The sequence below is a fragment of the Pseudophryne corroboree genome, chromosome 1 (genome assembly GCF_028390025.1).
Source record: "Pseudophryne corroboree isolate aPseCor3 chromosome 1, aPseCor3.hap2, whole genome shotgun sequence".
Taxonomy (NCBI): domain Eukaryota; kingdom Metazoa; phylum Chordata; class Amphibia; order Anura; family Myobatrachidae; genus Pseudophryne; species Pseudophryne corroboree.
In genome coordinates, this window is record NC_086444.1 from 216,557,610 (window position 1) to 216,576,479 (window position 18,870).

The 18,870-nt window shown below is 42.6% G+C and overlaps 1 protein-coding gene across 1 annotated transcript in view; it reads right to left on the bottom strand.

Annotated features, from left to right (window-relative positions):
• The window catches only part of LOC135061669 (solute carrier organic anion transporter family member 4C1-like), a 303,951-nt gene that overhangs the window by 164,442 nt on the left and 120,639 nt on the right, over positions 1-18,870 (bottom strand). The window contains exon 6 of the mRNA XM_063964073.1: positions 2,763-2,878. Coding sequence (XP_063820143.1) covers positions 2,763-2,878 — 116 coding nt within the window. The remainder of the gene's footprint in view (positions 1-2,762; positions 2,879-18,870) is intronic.

An 18,870-nucleotide genomic window follows, 5' to 3' on the forward strand; every position in this document is an offset into this window, starting at 1 on the left:
TAGATATTCACAAAACATGTTATATATGAAATACATCTCAACTTAGAGTAATTATGTAGTTGAGGTATATAAGTGAGGCAATGTTAGGTGGTCTTAGGAGGTTGCATTCATTTAATATTTTGTTATTTTTTGTTTGTTTATTTATATTATGTAAAAGTGAGCATGTATTTTTTAGTGAAGTAATATTGCAACGGTAATAATGATAGGAGTGACCAGTGTTGCCAACAAAGGGAACTGATACATGTATATATATATATATATATATATATTTTTTTTTTTTTTTATATTTAGATGTATATTAGTTTATGTTTATGGATAATATTATTAATATGAAAAGCTCTTGAAGGTACAAACAATTATTCTTGAAGACAAGTAAGTGATGCTGCTATGACGATGAGCCGATAACGGGGCTCAGATTCGAACAAGGAATTAAGCCATTATGCTTTTGTGCTGGAGTCAGCTGTGCAAAGGAGGCGTGTAGAATAGGACGTCTATGCTAGCACGGGCCGCGGGAAAGATATGTGTTTTAAAAGACGTGCGGCCAGGGAGAATGAATCACACTGAGGAAGCCGCCGAGGTCTAAAGGCGGGGAAACGCGTCTGTTTCGTCTCCCACATACATGGTATAGCGGAGATATACTTACCAGCCAGCTGGTCAAGAATATACCCCAGTGCAAAGAGGGGTACAAGGTGGAGAAGTGACCATATACTCCCGAGAGAGCTGATGGTGAGCAGGCAGCCGGGAGGAACATCGCTGCTATAGAGATGATCTACGGACTCCAGATAAGGCTGAATAAGAGAGCTGCAGCCGGGAGGGTAATCATCCAACTGCGGTGAAACAGGTTTGCTGACTGATCCACAAAAAATAAGCTAAAATATGCTGAGATATTTTATCTGCTAACAACAGCTCTCGATTTAGCCTAGAGTATTTTTTGCATGGCCATGCATGATTGCTTTCTATCAAACTAATTTGGCAGTTAAAACTAACAAAAAGCGATTAATTGCCTTACCAAAGTAACAGGCATTTATCAACTGCAAAGAAAGGAGCTTTCAAGTGCATGCGTTTATTGCTACATTGGATATGTGGACTGAACAGTAAACTTGTAGCCATAACAGAAAGTATCATTCAAGGACTTTTAAACAGAGACTTGGTTTGCATTTATAATACAGCTTTTGCAGGTCACTGCCTATATGGATTGATGTAATGTATATGTGTTTTACTAAAATGTGAGTCAATTTTATTGATACTGGCCGGTACTAATTTTTAGTTTTTATAATTAATCATTTAATAATAAAATCTACTACAGATTAAATTAGCGCTTTCATATTGTTTTTTCTTGTTCTATTGACTTTAGGGGTTTTTAAACCAATTACCCCTGGGAAAGCAGCAATTTCTTCTGTGCAATAAAGGCGCCTGTGGTTTTTTGGTTAAGTTCTATAACTGTTTCATTTATGTTTGCCTGCAACGTGTTTTGTTTAATCAAAGTTGGAAGATTTAAATACATTTCTATCTCATAAACTTCATTTCATCACTGGTATCTGTACACAGCTACTCCTGATGTATCTGTGCTATGTATACTGTGGTGTTATTTTTCACTTCTTCTCCTGGTGAACTACAGTAATTTGCATATTTAGACCCCAGTATCCCCTCTATACTGAGAACACTCAAAGCTACTGCTCTGGCCTCTAATGCCATTGTACTATCTCATGTGGCTGTCTTTCTTTTGAATGAACCAACTCAATATAAAGCTCAACATGTCCAGAACAGAGCTTATCATCTACTCTCCTTCCAGAGACCTCACCTCCACTTCGATCTCCATCACCACTAATTTCAATACAATCTGACCAGTTTCTGCAGCCCCCTGCCTTGGTGTTACACTTGACTCCTCACATATACAGTATGCCTTACACCACAGAGCGCTAAGGCACTTTATAAGTTCAGAACAATAATATATTTTCACAAATGGTAGTATAGCAACTTATAGTAGTAGTAGTAGTAGTATTCTATTACAAAAACCATTTATTATTAAACGTGTAACTTATTTTATAAACAGTCACAAAGAATTCCCAATTGAGTCCGTAGGCGCTCATACAAAAAAAGAAAAGAAGAAAACAACCATAGTGTACTCTATTTTTCACATATGATGTGTTACAGTAAACAGGACTGTAGGAGGGGAGACGTTGTGGATATCTTTTCATGCGATTTGGACAGCTGGTTCCAGGGACGCCTGTGTTTGACATCTAATCCATGCTGTTTTTGTCTGCTTTTATGGTAGACCATTTCCATTGGTGAGAGACCATTTCTTATCCCCTACATTTTATTTGGTTTTAAAGTAATAAAACGGTGTTGCACTATTGGAGAATTTTTCTTTTTTTTATGGTATGGATCCAATTTGCAAGGAGATCATGAAAGAAGAGAGTCCTAACTGGTGATATCCAGCTCCCATGATAAGTGTGATTGTCTACTTGTAAAGTTGTAGACCATTTTGTGGGGTACGAGCAACCATTTATTTTTACTGTAACACATCATATGTGAAAAATAGAGTACACTATGGTTGTTTTCTTCTTTTCTTTTTTTGTATGAGCGCCTACGGACTCAATTGGGAATTCTTTGTGACTGTATCTATATAGAGTGTTTGGTGGCACTCTCATCTTTTCCAGTTTTGAGACCAGAAGGCTGCTCCTGTGGCGCACGGTAGTTTATTCAAAGCATCTTTTCAACTTATTTTATATGTTTGCACATAATGACAAGTATTTTCTTACCCAGAGTGCCAAAGGAAAATCTTTGAAATTGTTACCAATATTTTTGTCTTCAACAATATTTTCACTTCCATTGTCATGAGCTTGTGAAACCCTTTGAGATTGTATTGCAGCAGTACCTGTATAAGAAAAAAGATTGTTTATTATAGTATATGAACCATAGGTGATTATTCTATAACAAAATTACTTAAAGAAAAAATGAAGTAGAAAGGTGTAAAGGTAAGTGACGATATTGGGTATTCAGATATGTGAGGGTGATTATCTTTACGTTTAGGACTCCTTTAGCTGTTTATTAAGCTATCCATGATCATCAAATTCTATACATATACTGTCAATATGGCTTACATGCAAATAAATGGGAAAATATTTTTCTTCATTAAAAATGTAATTTGAAGGGTTCATCACTGTTCCACTGTTATAGGATGCCACAGTGTTTGTAGCATTGGACAATTATATTACAGATGTGGCATCCATCTTCAGATAGGACGTACATGAAAGTATTAATTTAAAAAAATAATTACATAAATACAATTAAAGAAAAGGGAGTGGACAAGAGGGTCTAGTAGGGGGTTAGGACAGGCAGGGCTTTTCAAAGATTGTAGGTGGGGGATAGCATGATATGGTAAGGCAAGGAGCTCCATAGGTGGCGAGCAGACAGGGAGTGATTTTGTGGATGGAAGTGAGAGGAGACTATAAGTTACGAAGACAGTTAAAAGTCAGAAGGGCAGAGAAGTGCTCAAGCTTTCATGTGTAAGAAGATGAGTCCAATGATGTATGGAATGAAAGTGTTAGTGAGGAGCCTATAGATTGTGAGCTTCTTGGAGCAGGGCCCTCTTCCCTCCTGTCCTCACAACCCTCTTCTCTCACACTTCAAATACAGCTCTTACCTACATAGCGAATGTCTATACTTGCCTTTCTGTTTCTCTCCATTGGCTGCCTGACCCTAGTAGTGTGACGACTACTCCTTTGCTTCCTTACATCCCAGCTGTAGTGTGTACTGAGAATTGTAGTGCTAATTGTTACCTGTGCTCTGTTTTAGTTTTTATGCTACTGTAATGTTATGTTCTATGTACTCTGCATTGTTCTAATGTCTGCCATATGTACGGCGCTGCAAAACACTTGTGGCGCCTTATAAATAAAATTTAATAATAATAATATAGTTGAGGATGAACAGCCTGAACTGAATTCTGGAAATGATGGGGAGCCAGTGATGGAATTTACTGAGTGTGGCTGCAGTAGCAGAGCAGACTGAGAGAAATACTGTATTAGTCGTTCCAAACATTCATGATGCATTGTAGAGAAAAAGTTGGATGAAAGGAAAGCCATTGTAGATGAGGTTACAGCAGTCAAGGTAGTAAATAATGAGCAAGTGAACTATGGTTTATGTGAATTCCTCAGTGAGCAAGGAATTCATTTTGGCAATGTTGAGGAGTAAGAGGTAAAAATACTGCAAGAGGAACTATGTATGAGGGGTGAAGCTGAGGGTAGTGTTGAACGACATTAAGGAAGCCAGAATGAGGAACAGGTCAGAGATTAAAGCTGACAATTGTCATAGAGATGTGTGAAGGGGTAGGGCGGAAGTCCAAAATTGGACATGTTAGTTTGAGGAAGAGTCGGTCATCCAGGTGAAGATGATTGTCAAATGGAAACACAGGATATTAAAGATATTAAGTGGTTAGTGGAGGCAAGGTAGATTTAGGTTTCATCTGTATAGATGTGACAGTGGAACACAAAGGAGTTCATTAAGAGAGGAGGTATACATAGAGAAGAATGGAGGGTCAACAATAGATCCCAGAGGAACACCAATAGGGTGACGAAATGGAGGAAAGCAAGACTTGGAAATAGAGACACTCAAGGAGCAATCTGAGCATTATGAGATTAACGTGGAGGACAATGTCACGAAGGCCAAAAAAGTGAAAGGTTTCATGATTTAGCTAAAAGTAGGTAATTTGTAAATTTAGTAAATTAAGATTCGGTAGACTGAAAGATGAATGAGTTCAACTGAATAGGGTCATGACAGTGTGGATGAAAGAATGCGTGGTCAGATAATGACTTGGTCAGATAATTAATTCAAGATTTTTGTATGGATTAGTAGAGCAGAGAGTGTTTTACTGTAAAGAAAAGTAAATAGTAAGAAAACATGTTTTATAAAGCACATTTTTCCTTAACTCTGGTGATTTCTGGTAAAAAAAAAAAAAAACCAACATAATTTAATAATAATTTATCTTACGTCCTAGAGGATGCTGGGGTCCACATTAGTACCATGGGGTATAGACTGGTCCCTTGGGAGTTTAATAGTGTGGGCTGGCTCCTCCCTCTATGCCCCTCCTACCAGACTCAGTTTAGAAAATGTGCCCAGTGAAGCCGGTCACAGCTAGGGGAGCTCCTAGGAGATTTTCTAGTTGTATTGTTTTTTCTAAGAGTTAGGTACAGGAAGGCTGCTAGCAACAGCCTTCCTCCTTCATGGGACTTAGGGGGGAGTAGGAACCAACTGTAGAAGTTAATGGTTCTCTATCTCTGCTGACAGGACACTGAGCTCCTGAGGGTGCTGATCGCAAGCCTACGAGGCGACCGCTCACTCCCGCAGCATGGCCGCCACCCCCTAACAGAGCCAGAAGATAGAGTGGTGAGTATGACGCCAGCGCCCCGGTAAGCAGGTCACTGGCGGGAATGGTGGTACAAGGGTAGGAGCGCAGCTCTGACAGGCTGCACTCCGGAGGGCTCAGCAGTACTGATGTGCAGTGCTGTGAGGGGTCCCTGGGCCAGCGCAAATACCCTACACTGGTCACAGATGCTAACAGGGGCTAATCCCACTGTTAGCATCCAAATCACCTCAGGCCAGTATAATCCTTGAAAGCGGGAAGACGCGCCATTACAGAGGGCAGGGCTTTTTCCTCAGAGCGGATCCAGCACTCACCAGCGCCATTTTCTCCCTGCAGATCACACTGAAGAGACGCTGATAGGGAGCGCTGCCCTCCACATAACTCCAGCATACCTCTGCGGTACCAGGGTGTTATAATAATAATAATAATAATAATAATATAATAATAATAATAATAATATACTTTATTTGTCATTAACAAGACAGCAACGAGATGTCAATGAAATACAATGTGAACATTTCGTGCAAAAGAATAAACAGTAAAACCATACTTCATTTATACAAGATTTAGCACTAAGCCTAGTGATCATTTAACATCCGGACGGCTGTTGGGAATAACTGTTCGACATACGACAGGGGGGGAGAGTGTAGTAATAGCTGTTTAATCTATTAAGGTTATTCAGTCAGCGCTGATTGTTTAATGTATAAACTGCCTACTGGGGCACTGTGTGGCTGGCTCCCTATACTCTGTGTCTCTCTGAAGGTACTCTGAGGGAAACTGTGTCTGCAATTTCCTGTGTGTGTGTGTGTGTGTGTGTGTGTGTGTGTGTGTGTGTGTGTGTGTGTGTGTGTGTGTGTCTGTGTTTGTATAGCTCACATAAACATGTATAGGAACTCTGTATCCTGTGCTGCAGAGTGTGTATCTTCTCCTGAAGAGTTTATTCCATGTACTCGGGACTGTAATGTTCTGTCTCAGCCGTCTGAATCCGAACCCCAATGGGTGGATTCTATTAGGGGAATGATATCCCAGATTTCATCTCGGATAGCTCAAAATGAGACTGAAACACAGGTTTTGAGAAAGTCTATTGAGGTTTTGTCGTATTCAGCTCCCACTACCTCTTCAAAGACCCCAATTGTTTACCCTAAGAAGCGTGCTCTTGCCCAAATAATGCAAGCTGACACGGATACCAACTCTAATACAGGGGACGGTGATATGCAGGGGGGAGATGCATCCCTTGCTAAGGGGGTACAACTCATGATTGAGGCTATCAAGAACATTCTACACATTACTGATATGGTACCTGAACAAGTAGAGGAGGCTTATTTTACTGTAAATAAGAAATCCTCCCTTACATTTCCTGCATCTAAGGAATTAGAAATTATATTATAATATAATATATATAATAAGGAATTATTGTTTGAAAAATCCTGGGAAAACCCAGAGAAAAAATTCCAGATCCCAAAAAGGGTTCTCATTGCTTTTCCTTTCCCTGAGGAGGACAGGAAAAAGTGGGAAATCCCGCCTGTAGTAGACGCTTCTGTGTCTAGGTTGTCTAAAAAAGTGGTTTTACCTGTCCCTGGGTCCACCGCTTTAAAAGAGCCGGCTGACCGTAACATTGAGACTACACTCAAATCATTATACACAGCTACTAGCATAGCATTAAGACCCACTATTGCTTATGCATGGATTTCTAAAGCCATAGTAAAGTGGTCAAGCACATTACTAGAGGAATTAGATTCTATGGATAGAAGTGACATTGAATTGTTCTTACATCACATACAGGACTCTACAGGTTTCATGGTGGAGGCCATGAAGGACCTTGGCCATCTTAATGCGAGGGCTTCTTCCATGGCTGTCTCGGCATGCAGTGTACTCTGGCTGCGTCAATGGTCTGATAATGCGGAATCCAAGAAGAGTGTGTAAAACTTACCCTTAACAGGTCAGGCTCTGTTTGGGGAAGCGTTAGATGCATGGATCTCCACGTCAACATTTCTTCCCTCAGCAGCATCGCCCACTAGGAAATCTTAGCCTATGTCTACAATGCAATCCTTTTGGACCACGAAAGTTAAAAACTCCAAACCCTCTTCCACTTTCTTTAGAGGAGGTCAGGGGAAATCCTGAAAACCTGCACCAACACGTTCCCAGGAACAGAAACCTGGTTCTGCTTCCTCAAAATCCTCGGCATGACAGTGGAACTCCCAGCCTGGAGATCAGGCAGGTGGGTGCAAGATTAAGAAATTTCAGTCATGTCTGGGGGTCATCAGGCATAGACCCCTGGGTACAAGATATTGTTACCCAGGGGTACAGAGTTTCAAGAACTCCCACCTCACAGGTTCCTCAAATCAGGCTTACCAGCTTTAGTGACAGAAAGTGCTATCCTTCAGGAAGTCATTCCAAAAACTGCTAAAGTCAAATGTCATTGTTCCAGTTCCACCTCACCAAGCAAACAAGGGTTATTACTCAAACCTGTTTGTGGTACCAAAAATGGATGGTTCGGTCAGGCCAATATCAAACCTAAAGTCGTTGAATCCTTATTTGAGGGAATTCAAATTCAAGATGGAGTCTCTGAGAGCAGTGATCTCAGGTCTGGAGGAGGGGGAATTTCTATTATCCCTGGATATCAAGGATGTGTACCTTCACATTCTGATCTGGCCACCTCACCAGGCTTATCTAAGATTTGCGCTGCTGGATTGTCACTATCAGTTCCAGGCACTGCCGTTTGGCCTCTCCACGGCACAGATGGTGTTCACCATGGCGGAGATGATGCTACTCCTCCGCAAGCAGGGTGTGAACATAATTCCATATCTGGACGATCTGCTGATAAAAGCGTCTTCCAGGGAGAAGCTGTTGCAGAGCATTGCTCTCTCAACTCAACTACTCCAGGATCATAGATGGATCCTGAATCTTCCAGAGTCGCATCTGGAGCTGATAAGGAGACTGTCCTTCCTGGGGATGATCCTCGACACGGAAGTACAGAGGGTGTTTCTGCCGGAGGAGAAATCATTGGTGATACAAACAATGGTTCGGGATGTCCTGAAGCCAGGTGGGTATCGGTTCATCAGTGCATTCACCTTCTGGGGAAGATGGTTGCCTCCTACGAGGCTCTACAGGATGGAAGATTTCATGCACGGTCCTTCCAAGTGGATCTCCTGGACAAATGGTCGGGATCACATCTTCACATGCACCAGAGGATTCGTCTGTCACCAAAAGCCAGAATCTCGCTCCTCTGGTGACTGCACACCTCTCACCTCCTAGAGGGCCGCAGGTTCGGGATTAAGAATTGGATCCTCCTAACCACGGTTGCAAGTCTCAGGGGTTGGGGAGCAGTCAACCAAGGGGAAACTTCCAAGGAAGGTGGTCAAGTCTGGAATCCATCCTTCCAATAAGCATTCTGGAATTAAGGGCCGTGTACAATGGTCTTCTACAAGTGGCACATCTTCTGAAAGATCAGGCCATTCAAGTTCAGTCAGACAATGTAACGCTGGTGGCCTACATAAACCGACAAAGCGGAATGAAGAGCAGAGCTGCAATGTCAGAGGTAACAAGAATCATCCACTGGGCAGAAAAGCATGCGGTGGCGCTGTCAGCAATCTTCATTCTGGGTGTGGACAACTGGGAAGCGGACTTCCTCAGCAGACACGATCTCCATCCAGGAGAGTGGGGCCTCCACCCAGAGGTGTTCGCAGAGGTGACAAGTCTTTGGGGCGTACCTCAAATAGACATGATGGCCTCCCACCTCAACAAGAAGCTTCGGAGTTACTGTTCCAGGTCGAGAGACCCACAAGCAGTGGCAGTGGATGCCCTGGTAACTCTGTGAGTGTTCAAGTCGGTGTATGTGTTCCCTCCACTTCCACTCATCCCAAGGATTCTCAAACTAATCAAATGAACAAGAGTTCAGGCGATCCTCATTGCTCCAGACAGGCCTAAAAGAGCTTGGTAAGCAGATCTTCTGGAGTTACTGCTGGAAGATCCAAGGCCTCTTCCTCTTCGAGAGGACCTTCTGCAACAGGTGCCGTTCGCTTATCAAGACTTACTGTACCACGGCTACGTTTGATGGCATGGAGGTTGAACGCCAGATCTTAGTTCGGAAGGGCATTCTGAACAAAGTTATTCCTATTCTGATACAGGCTAGGAAAGGAGTAACATCTAAACACTACCATCGAATTTGGAAAAAGTATGTGTCTTGGTGCGAATCCAAGAAGTTTCCTACGGTCCACTAACTGTTGGTGTCCCCCAAGGCTCTGTTCTTGGTCCTCTCCTTTTCTCTCTCTATACGTCCTCTTTAGGTGAACTCATTAGTTCTTTTAACTTCCAATACCACCTCTATGCTGATGACACTCAAATCTACCTCTCCTCCCCTGATCTCTACACGGCTCTCCTCACTCGTACCTCAAACTGTCTTTCTGCTATCTCTTCCTGGATGTCCCAGCGCTTTTTTAAACTCAACATGTCTAAGACTGAGCTGATCATCTTCCCACCCTCCCGCACAGCCTCACCCCCCACAATCTCATTATCCATTGATGGTACGACTATCTCCCCTAGCCCCCAAGTATGCTGTCTTGGCGTAATCCTTGACTCCTCCCTCTCCTTCAAACCACACATTTAGCACCTCTCACAAACCTGTCATTTTCATCTCAAAAACATTTCCAGAATCAGACCTTTTCTCACCCAGGATGCCACTAAGATCATTATTCACTCACTGATTATTTCCAGACTGGACTACTGTAATCTCCTCCTAACTGGCCTCCCTGACAATTACCTCTCTCCACTCCAATCTATCCTCAATGCTGCTGCCCGGCTCATCTTCCTCACCAAACGCACTACGTCGTCTACCTCCCCTCTCCTACAGGCCCTTCACTGGCTTCCCTTCCCTTTCAGAATCCAATTCAAACTTCTCACACTCACTTACAAAGCACTCACCCACTCCTCTCCCATCTACGTCTCTGACCTTATGTCCCTTTACTCTCCCACCTGTCCTCTTCGCTCTGCTAATGCACGCCAACTCTCCTGTCTTCTGATTACTTCCTCCCACTCCTATCTCCAAGATTTTTCACGTGCTGCTCCCTTTCTCTTGAATTCTTTACCTCTCCCCCTCAGACTCTCCACCTCTCTATAAAACTTTAAACGGGCTCTTAAGACCCAATTCTTTACCAAACCCAGCCAAATCTCATCCTAACCCTCTGTTTCACGCTCTCTATGTACCCACAGGCGTGCACAGAGACTGACTGGCGGGTGCCGCTCCGGACTTCCCCCCCTCCACGGCATTATAGTGTTCTCTTACCTCCCCTGTCCTGGATATAGACTGCTCACCTGGGCGGCCCAGGTGAGCAGTCTATATCCAGGACAGGGGAGGTGAGAGAACACTATAATGCCGTGGAGGGGGGGAAGTCCGGAGCGGCACCCGCCAGTCAGTCTCTGCGCACGCCTGTGTATGTACCCCATCTGTGTCACCCCTGTCTGTCTACTCCTCCCCTTAGAATGTAAGCTCTAACGAGTAGAGCCCTCTTCCCTCATGTGCTTATACTTTTCTTACTTTAATAATCCTCAAATGCCCAGATCCTGCAGTTTTTTGGCCACCCGGAACTTATCTCTATGTTGTTTACTGGTGTAGATATGCTTAGTTACCCTGTACTTGTCCTATATTGTCTTCAACTGTAAGTCACTGTTTTCCTGTTTTGACTATGTGCATATTTACTCTGTAATTGGGCGCTGCGGAACCCTTGTGGCGCCATATAAATAAAGGATAATAATAATACGGTGGAGTTTCAACTAGGGCGGTATCTCCTCTTTCTGCAAGGAGGTGTGGATGTGGACCTGTGTTTGGGCTCCATAAAAGTTCAGATTTTGGCCTTGTCCATTTTCTTCCAGAAACAATTGGCGGTCCTCCCTGAGGTTCAGACTTTCTTGAAAGGGGTTCTGCACATCCAGCCTCCCTTTGTGCATCCTACGGCACCTTGGGATCTTAACGTGGTGCTGCAGTTCCTGCCGTCAGATTGGTTTGAAACTTTACAGGAGGTTGATGTTAAGTTTCTTACTTGAAAGGAGGTCATACTATTGGCATTGGCATCTGCTAGATGTGTGTCGGAGTTGGGGGCATTGTCCTGCAAGATCCCCTACTTTATTTTCCATGAAGATAGAGTGGAGCTCAGGATGCGTCAGCATTTTCTTCCAAAGGTTGTGTCGGCATTTCAGATGAACCAACCTATTGTGGTGCCAGTGGCTACTGACTCCTCAATTACTTCAAAATCCTTGGATGTTGTAAAGGCTTTGAAGATTTATGTGAAGAGAACTTCTCATCACAGAAAGTCGGACGCTCTGTTTGTCCTTTATGATCCCAACAAGGTTGGGTGTCCTGCTTCTAAGCAGACGATTTCTCGCTGGATCAGGTTTACTATCCAGCATGCTTATTCTATGGCAGGCTTGCCATGTCCAAAATCTGTTAAGGCCCCCTCTACTCATAAGGTGGGTTCTTCCTGGGCGGCTGCCTGGGGTGTCTTGGCTTTACAACTTTGCCGAACGGCTATTTGGTCAGGGTCGAACACGTTTGCCAAGTTCTACAAGTTCGATACTTTGGCCTCTGAGGACCTTGAGTTTGGTCAATTAGTGCTGCAGGAGCCTCCGCGCTCTCCCTCCCGTACTTGGAGATTTGGTACATCCCCATGGTACTAATGTGTACCCCAGCATCTTCTAGGATGTAAGAGAAAATAGGATTTTAATTACCTACTAGTAAATCCTTTTCTCGTAGTCCGTAGAGCAGTGGTTCTCAAGCTCGGTCCTCAGGACACCACACGCTGCATGTTTTGCAGGTAACCCAGCAGGTGCACGGGTGTATTAATTAATCACTGACACATTTTAAAAGGTCCACAGGTGGAGTTAATTATGTCACTTGTGATTCTGTGAGGAGACCTGCAAAACATGCACCGTGTGGGGTCCTGAGGACCGAGTTTGAGAACCTGTGCCGTAGAGGATGCTGGGAGCCCGCCCAGCGCTTCGTTTTCCTGCATTTGTTACTTAGTTAAGTACTGCGTTGTTACTGCATTGTTAATTGGTTAAGTACTGTTGTTCAGCCGTTGCTGAATTGTTTCAAGCTGGTTAGCTTGGTTTTTTGTTATGTGTAAGCTGGTGTGAATCTTACCACTATCTGTGTATTTCCTTCTCTCGAAGTATGTCCGTCTCCTTGGGCACAGTTTCTAGACTGAGTCTGGTAGGAGAGGCATAGAGGGAGGAGCCAGCCCACACGATTAAACTTTTAAAGTGCCCATGGCTCCCAAGGGACCCATCTATACCCCATGGTACTAATGTGGACTCCAGCATCCTCTATGGACTATGAGAAAAGGATTTACCAGTAGGTAATTAAAATCCTATTTTTTATTATATTGATAAATAATTCTGAAGTTAATGCAAATTAATTTAGCCATGCACATTATATTTATCCTTCAGGTCATTAAAAATTGTAGAACACCATTTTTAACTAAAGTAACATTTTAGTTCACTTTTGCAAAGTAATTTTTCTAGAATAATACTACGAGAAAAGGTCCAACATACAGTAAAGTACTTAAAGCCCAAACACCGCAACCTTCTATCTTGAAGTAAAAGGTTATAATGTCTGTTCAGACATAACTTTGAAAGATTTACTGAGAAAATACAACCTAGAAAGTTCTTAAAAACTCCCATAGCCTAATGTAGAATTTCCTGATTTAACCATAGAGGTGTCCATAGGTCAACTAGATGATCAAAATACAGACATTCACAACTTATATTTAATGTCAGTGTTTTAAAATATGATAAAATGTATGTTTTATCTGGTTCATTATTTTAACTAACTAAGACATTCTACCTTTACAAGAAGCTGCACATGAACTTTCGTGCTGTTACCAACATTTTACATACTTTTATATATTTTCAATGACGCCTGTTTTTCTTTTGCTGTTAGTAAATTAATGACCTTTAGATGGGTCCTTTATTATAATAACGATGGTTAATTTCAAAATTATACATGTTTAAAAATGTGTAGCCTGTTTAAAATTAGATTTTACCAGATCGATGAACAACATGTTTGCAGTTCAACCAGCAATAGGCCCTGATTTGGGTTTGCCATTGGAAATTTGCTGCTCACTTCCTCTATCAGGACAGAAGCTCGATGTTCGCATTGATGATAACATTTCTTTTCTTCTCTAAGAACTCATATCATGAAAACTTCAGGGGTCTAAGGGGTCTATTCATGAAGCAGTGAAAAGATGAAAAGAGTGGAGAAGTGAGCCAGTTGAGAAATGGGCAAATTCTCCAGTGGTTCACTTCTCTACTCTTTCACTGCTTCATGAATAGACCCTTAAATACTAAGCATTGGAGAGAGAGAGAGAAAGTGGGCGGAGAAAAAGTACATTACCAGGGAACCAACTCCTGTCATTTTTCAAACACAGACTGTGACATGGCAGTTAGGAGCTGATTGGATGGTACTTTATCTCCATCCACTTTATCTCTCTCCAAGGCTTAGTATAGATGTGTCTTTTTACATCCTTGCTGCAATGCGTATGCAGACACTAAACATGGGTGTCTCAGCGCTTGCACTCTCCATTGCACAGTGATGCACAAGGGGAAGGCTGACATTACCATTTGCATATGGTAATGGATACTTTTGCAGACACAGTATTGACCATCTCTGAATCAGGCCCAATGTGTGATAGTTTACTCCAAATGTACCCTCATTCACCAAAGAAATAAACCGGGTTATTGCCGAGTCAATCCGGGTCAAGGCTTGGTGTAAATGGGCTCTAAAAAAATAACCCGGGTCCTGTTTCCCGGGAATCCACCCCGGGAAATGATCAGGGTCAGACCCGGATTCTGTGGCAGTGTAAACGCTCCTAACCCGGGTTATTTGACCTGGCGTTTGCAGAGAGAAGCTGAATGGAGCTTCTGTGGCACTGGCAGATGATGTCATCTGTCAGTGCCCCACAGACAGTGCACATGGAGCATAACAGCAGTGTTTATGCAGCTTCTGTAGCCTGCTCCCTTCATTACAGCACAGCCTGACCTGCATACAATATCCCCAGTCTGCTCTCAGCCTGATCTGCACCAAGACACTGCTGACACGCAGTGTGAGCTAGAGCTTCACCCTCAGCCTCTTTGCCAGACCCGAATCCTGACCTGCAGCAGCATGTCTGGTTCCACCAACTGGTCCGACCTGAAACACAGCTACTCTGTCTGCCATCATTGCTGCAATGCTGGGAGCAGGCACCACCACTCCCTTTTGTTAACTTTTGTGACCTAATTTTTATCAGCCCTAAAAGGCCATTTTTTATGACATCCGCAGGGAAAAGCAGGGCTGACCCGGCTTCAATGTAAATGGTGCTGACCTGGGAATAACCCGGGTTGAAGAGCAGTGTAAATGGGGTATGAAGCCGGGTCCGACCCGGGAAACTCTCGTGTTCAAAATCCTGGATCGGACCCGGGATTTTGGTGTTAGTGAAGGGACTTTGATGTGTGCAACTATTTATTTTAAATAGTCAGGGGAGGAATTCCCAAACGGGCTTACAGTGGCTCAGTCAGCCCTTATCTTTCAAGTAATAATACCTTGAATTTCACTGTACATATACCCCTAGATGGTATATTATGGCTCTAGTTATGGAATTACTGCTGTCTACTAATTAATTTTCAATTTGTTAGTCTGGTTGAGTATGTAAGTTGTGTACCACACAGCCACATGTTGTGCTTGGCAGAACGCTCATGCAGGGTCATAGGGTTAGATTCTGCTGAAGGTACTGCTCATCTATCACCAAAAAATGTCCTTAAAACAATTACTTATGTAAACCTCTTCTTGGTCTTTAACAAATAACTGCTTGTTACTAAGATTTTTAGTGCATCCACCCAAGCATTTAGTGGATATTGTGATATCTTACATAGGGAAGCTTGGGAAACCCTTATACTATTATGTTTTATCTTTTAAATATTACAGTTAACTGTACCTGGATCATTGGTTCACATTAGGACTCATCCTGGCATTAGGTAAGTAATTCGCAATAACACATGTACTCTCTTATAGCATAAATTCTACTTATATACGAAATTATAACAACATTGTAGTCAAATACCTGTAAGCATGTATAGACAGTTGAAAATTTCTCATAACAATGGCTAGAAAGCAATATTTATACCATGCATAGGTTAGTATTAGTTTATCATCAGAATATAATCAACCATAGGTATGTAACCATTACTCCATAACATCACATCTGTATCATATGCAGTTCATGCGACAACAGTCCATATACATTTATATCAACGTCCTTATACAGTTCACTTATTCCCAATGTGCTAATTTCCACAGTATATATATATATATATATATATATATATAAAACCTGTGCAGTCAGGTGCAGTTATTAGAATAAATAACAACTTAGCTTCAATTACTTTCAGGCTGATGACATTTGGAAGCCGAACATGTAAAGAGAAAATAAAAGCCACATAGGTGGTTATTCCGAGTTGTTCGCTCGTTATTGTTTTCTCGCAACGGAGCGATTAGTCGCTAATGCGCATGCGCAATGTCCGCAGTGCGACTGCGCCAAGTAAATTTGCTATGCAGTTAGGTATTTTACTCACGGCATTACGGGGTTTTTTCTTCGTTCTGGTGATCGTAATGTGATTGACAGGAAGTGGGTGTTTCTGGGCGGAAACTGGCCGTTTTATGGGAGTGTGTGAAAAAACGCTACCGTTTCTGGGAAAAACGCAGGAGTGGCCGGAGAAACGGAGGAGTGTCTGGGCGAACGCTGGGTGTGTTTGTGACGTCAAACCAGGAACGACAAGCACTGAACTGCACATACATAACATAACAAAGGCTGACACACTTAGTAGTACAATGGGGCTCTTTCAGTCAGTATTGTTCATTGAACTCAGAACGGCCTGCATTACATAGGCCGGAGGTGAATTGATCCGGTTGCCATGGCGACCCTTATGTAATATAGCACACAATTAGGGTATAGCAGAGGCCGGTGAGGTCACTCAATTGGGAAATATACATTGTTAAGCTATTTAGAACCAAGGATGGAACATAATGTAACAATCAGTTTGTAGAAACAAAAATAGAGAAACATTGTTATAAACTCATACAGATACATTTTAGTGAGATCAAACAGACATCATGTATTTCAACAATTCCTGGTTCCATACTCAGCAGTGTGTGGGCTATGCAGAACTGAAACAATATAAAATTAAACAGTCTTTTATAAAGTTACACAGAAATTAAAGTGGAATGTTATTTCAAAAATATTGACAGAGGGTTATTTTCATTCATACCCCTCGGGGCTATTGTATCAAGTCTGTGTATCCACAGGCTCTCCCTGTTTATCTGGCGCCGCGACCCGTGATGCTAACGGACGTGGTGTCCGCAACCTAGACTGGCTGACATCGGTTGCCATGGACGCAGCGCGTCACCGGTAATACCGGAAGTGACGCACTGCGTTCCAAGTGCGGTTCACATGTTAATAGTGACCGCTAGTTTGATTTATTGTATGGGCCACAACTTTGGACGCAGCTCACTTCCGGCGGAAGTGACACGCTTGCGTTCCATCTATGCGTTCCACACGGCCCACGGCCGTGTTGGGGGCGTGTTTGGTGCTTTTTAGATGGGTATTTAGCAGGGGCCGGTGAGGTAATATCTGTGTCTCCGGTTTCCTGCAAAGCTGACCTATGCTGTATTGCTGACCTTGCTGGCTGACTGTATAATCCTTGAAAAAGGTCCCGCCAGGGACCGAAACGTTGGAAATCGCTTTTGAAACAACATTGGAACTGTGAGATTACCCTTACATTAAATTTACTATTTGCCTTATTGGATGCTAAGTCTGGAGAGTGCTATCTTTTCCCATTAGTGTGGGATAACCTGTATTGTACTATGGGCCCCGCCCCAAAAAGGGCTGGACTCTGATTGGCACCCCAGCAGTTGGCTGTAGTATTTGTGAGAGTGCAGGGATTTTCTATATATATATATATATATATATACACGTGGGGACGGTGCGGCACTCCAATAAATCAGACGTGAAACCTCCGTAATTATCCACGTCTGATTTATTGGAGTGCCGCACCGTCCCCACGTGTATACAATTTTTTGTGAGGGCACCCAGTCTTATATTTACCTTCAGTGGCTGTGCCGGATCCCCACCTGTCGTCTATATATATATATATATATATATATATATTTATTTAACTGACCAGAGCTACTTTCACTTCTGAACGAATATATATATATATATATATATATATATATATATATATATATATATATACCAGGTGTGTTGGAAGATCAACCGACCCCAGCAGAGGGCACTCACCAATCCATATAGATTTAAAGCTTTATTGATACATTACAGTCACCAGTAGTGTGTCGACGTTTCGACCCATAGGGCCTTTCTCAAGACAGTCAGAAAGGACATCCAAACAGCATGCCAGTTACGTCGACACACTACTGGTGATTGTAATGTATCAATAAAGCTTTTAAATCTATATGGATTGGTGAGTGCCCTCAGTTGGGGTCGGTTGATCTTCCAACACACCTGGTATATGTGAAACCTTTGGGGTTATCATGAGGAGCACCCCACGCTTATGGGACGTGAGTGCGGACACTTCTTTGGAACTATATATATATATATATATATATATATATATAGCTATCTATGAGTTTAGTACTACTCAGCTCTGATTGCTAAAGCTCTCCCTGTGTAGAAATGTGTCATACAGTATGTAGCAATCTCCAAACTACCTGTGATACTCCTAGGTAATGGATACTTGCATCGATGTCTCTCTCCAGTGCATACAAAGTTTATTTATTGTATCCATTTAGTGAAAGTTTTGCAGTTTCTACACTAGTAATGAAGTAAAGGATGCCTGAATAATCCACCAGATGTCACTATAGCTCCAATTGCTCACTGTCTTTATAGAAGCTATCTATTTAAAAAGCTGATGAATTGATATAGTTGTTATACTCACAGAACCTGCTGCTAAATATGAGAAGGTTCCTCTTCTGGCCTATTTAGGCGCTGTTCTTTAACAGACTTCCTGCTTGTCTCCTTCTTTCCCTTTAGGGTAAGTATCCTGCCTCCTTATACGTGCTTAATGTTATTAGCACTCATTTATTGGAACAAGTCTGTAACCTATATGTGCCTTAGTCACCTGCATAGCACTTTTATATTATATCCTGGGTGAGTATAATCTATTGCTCTGTAAGATGGTAAGGCTGTGACCCCCTCTGTGTAACTAAGGTGCAATGAGTTAGTGCATTCAGTTAACAGACCTCTGTTGACTTCACAATTGGCTCCAGCCAAGTGCCTGCTGCTCTCTGTGGTAGCCATGCCCCATGCTCTCCCATTGGTGGGCAGTGGAGCCTCTGTTCTCCCTTTCCCTTTTGAGCCAGCTGATGGCTCTCTGCTACTGATGAGAGGGTAGCGGTGACGTCAGCCGCAGTGGAGGGACAGCTTTGCTGGCAACTGGGTCACTGCTCTGGCCGCCCCTCTGAATCT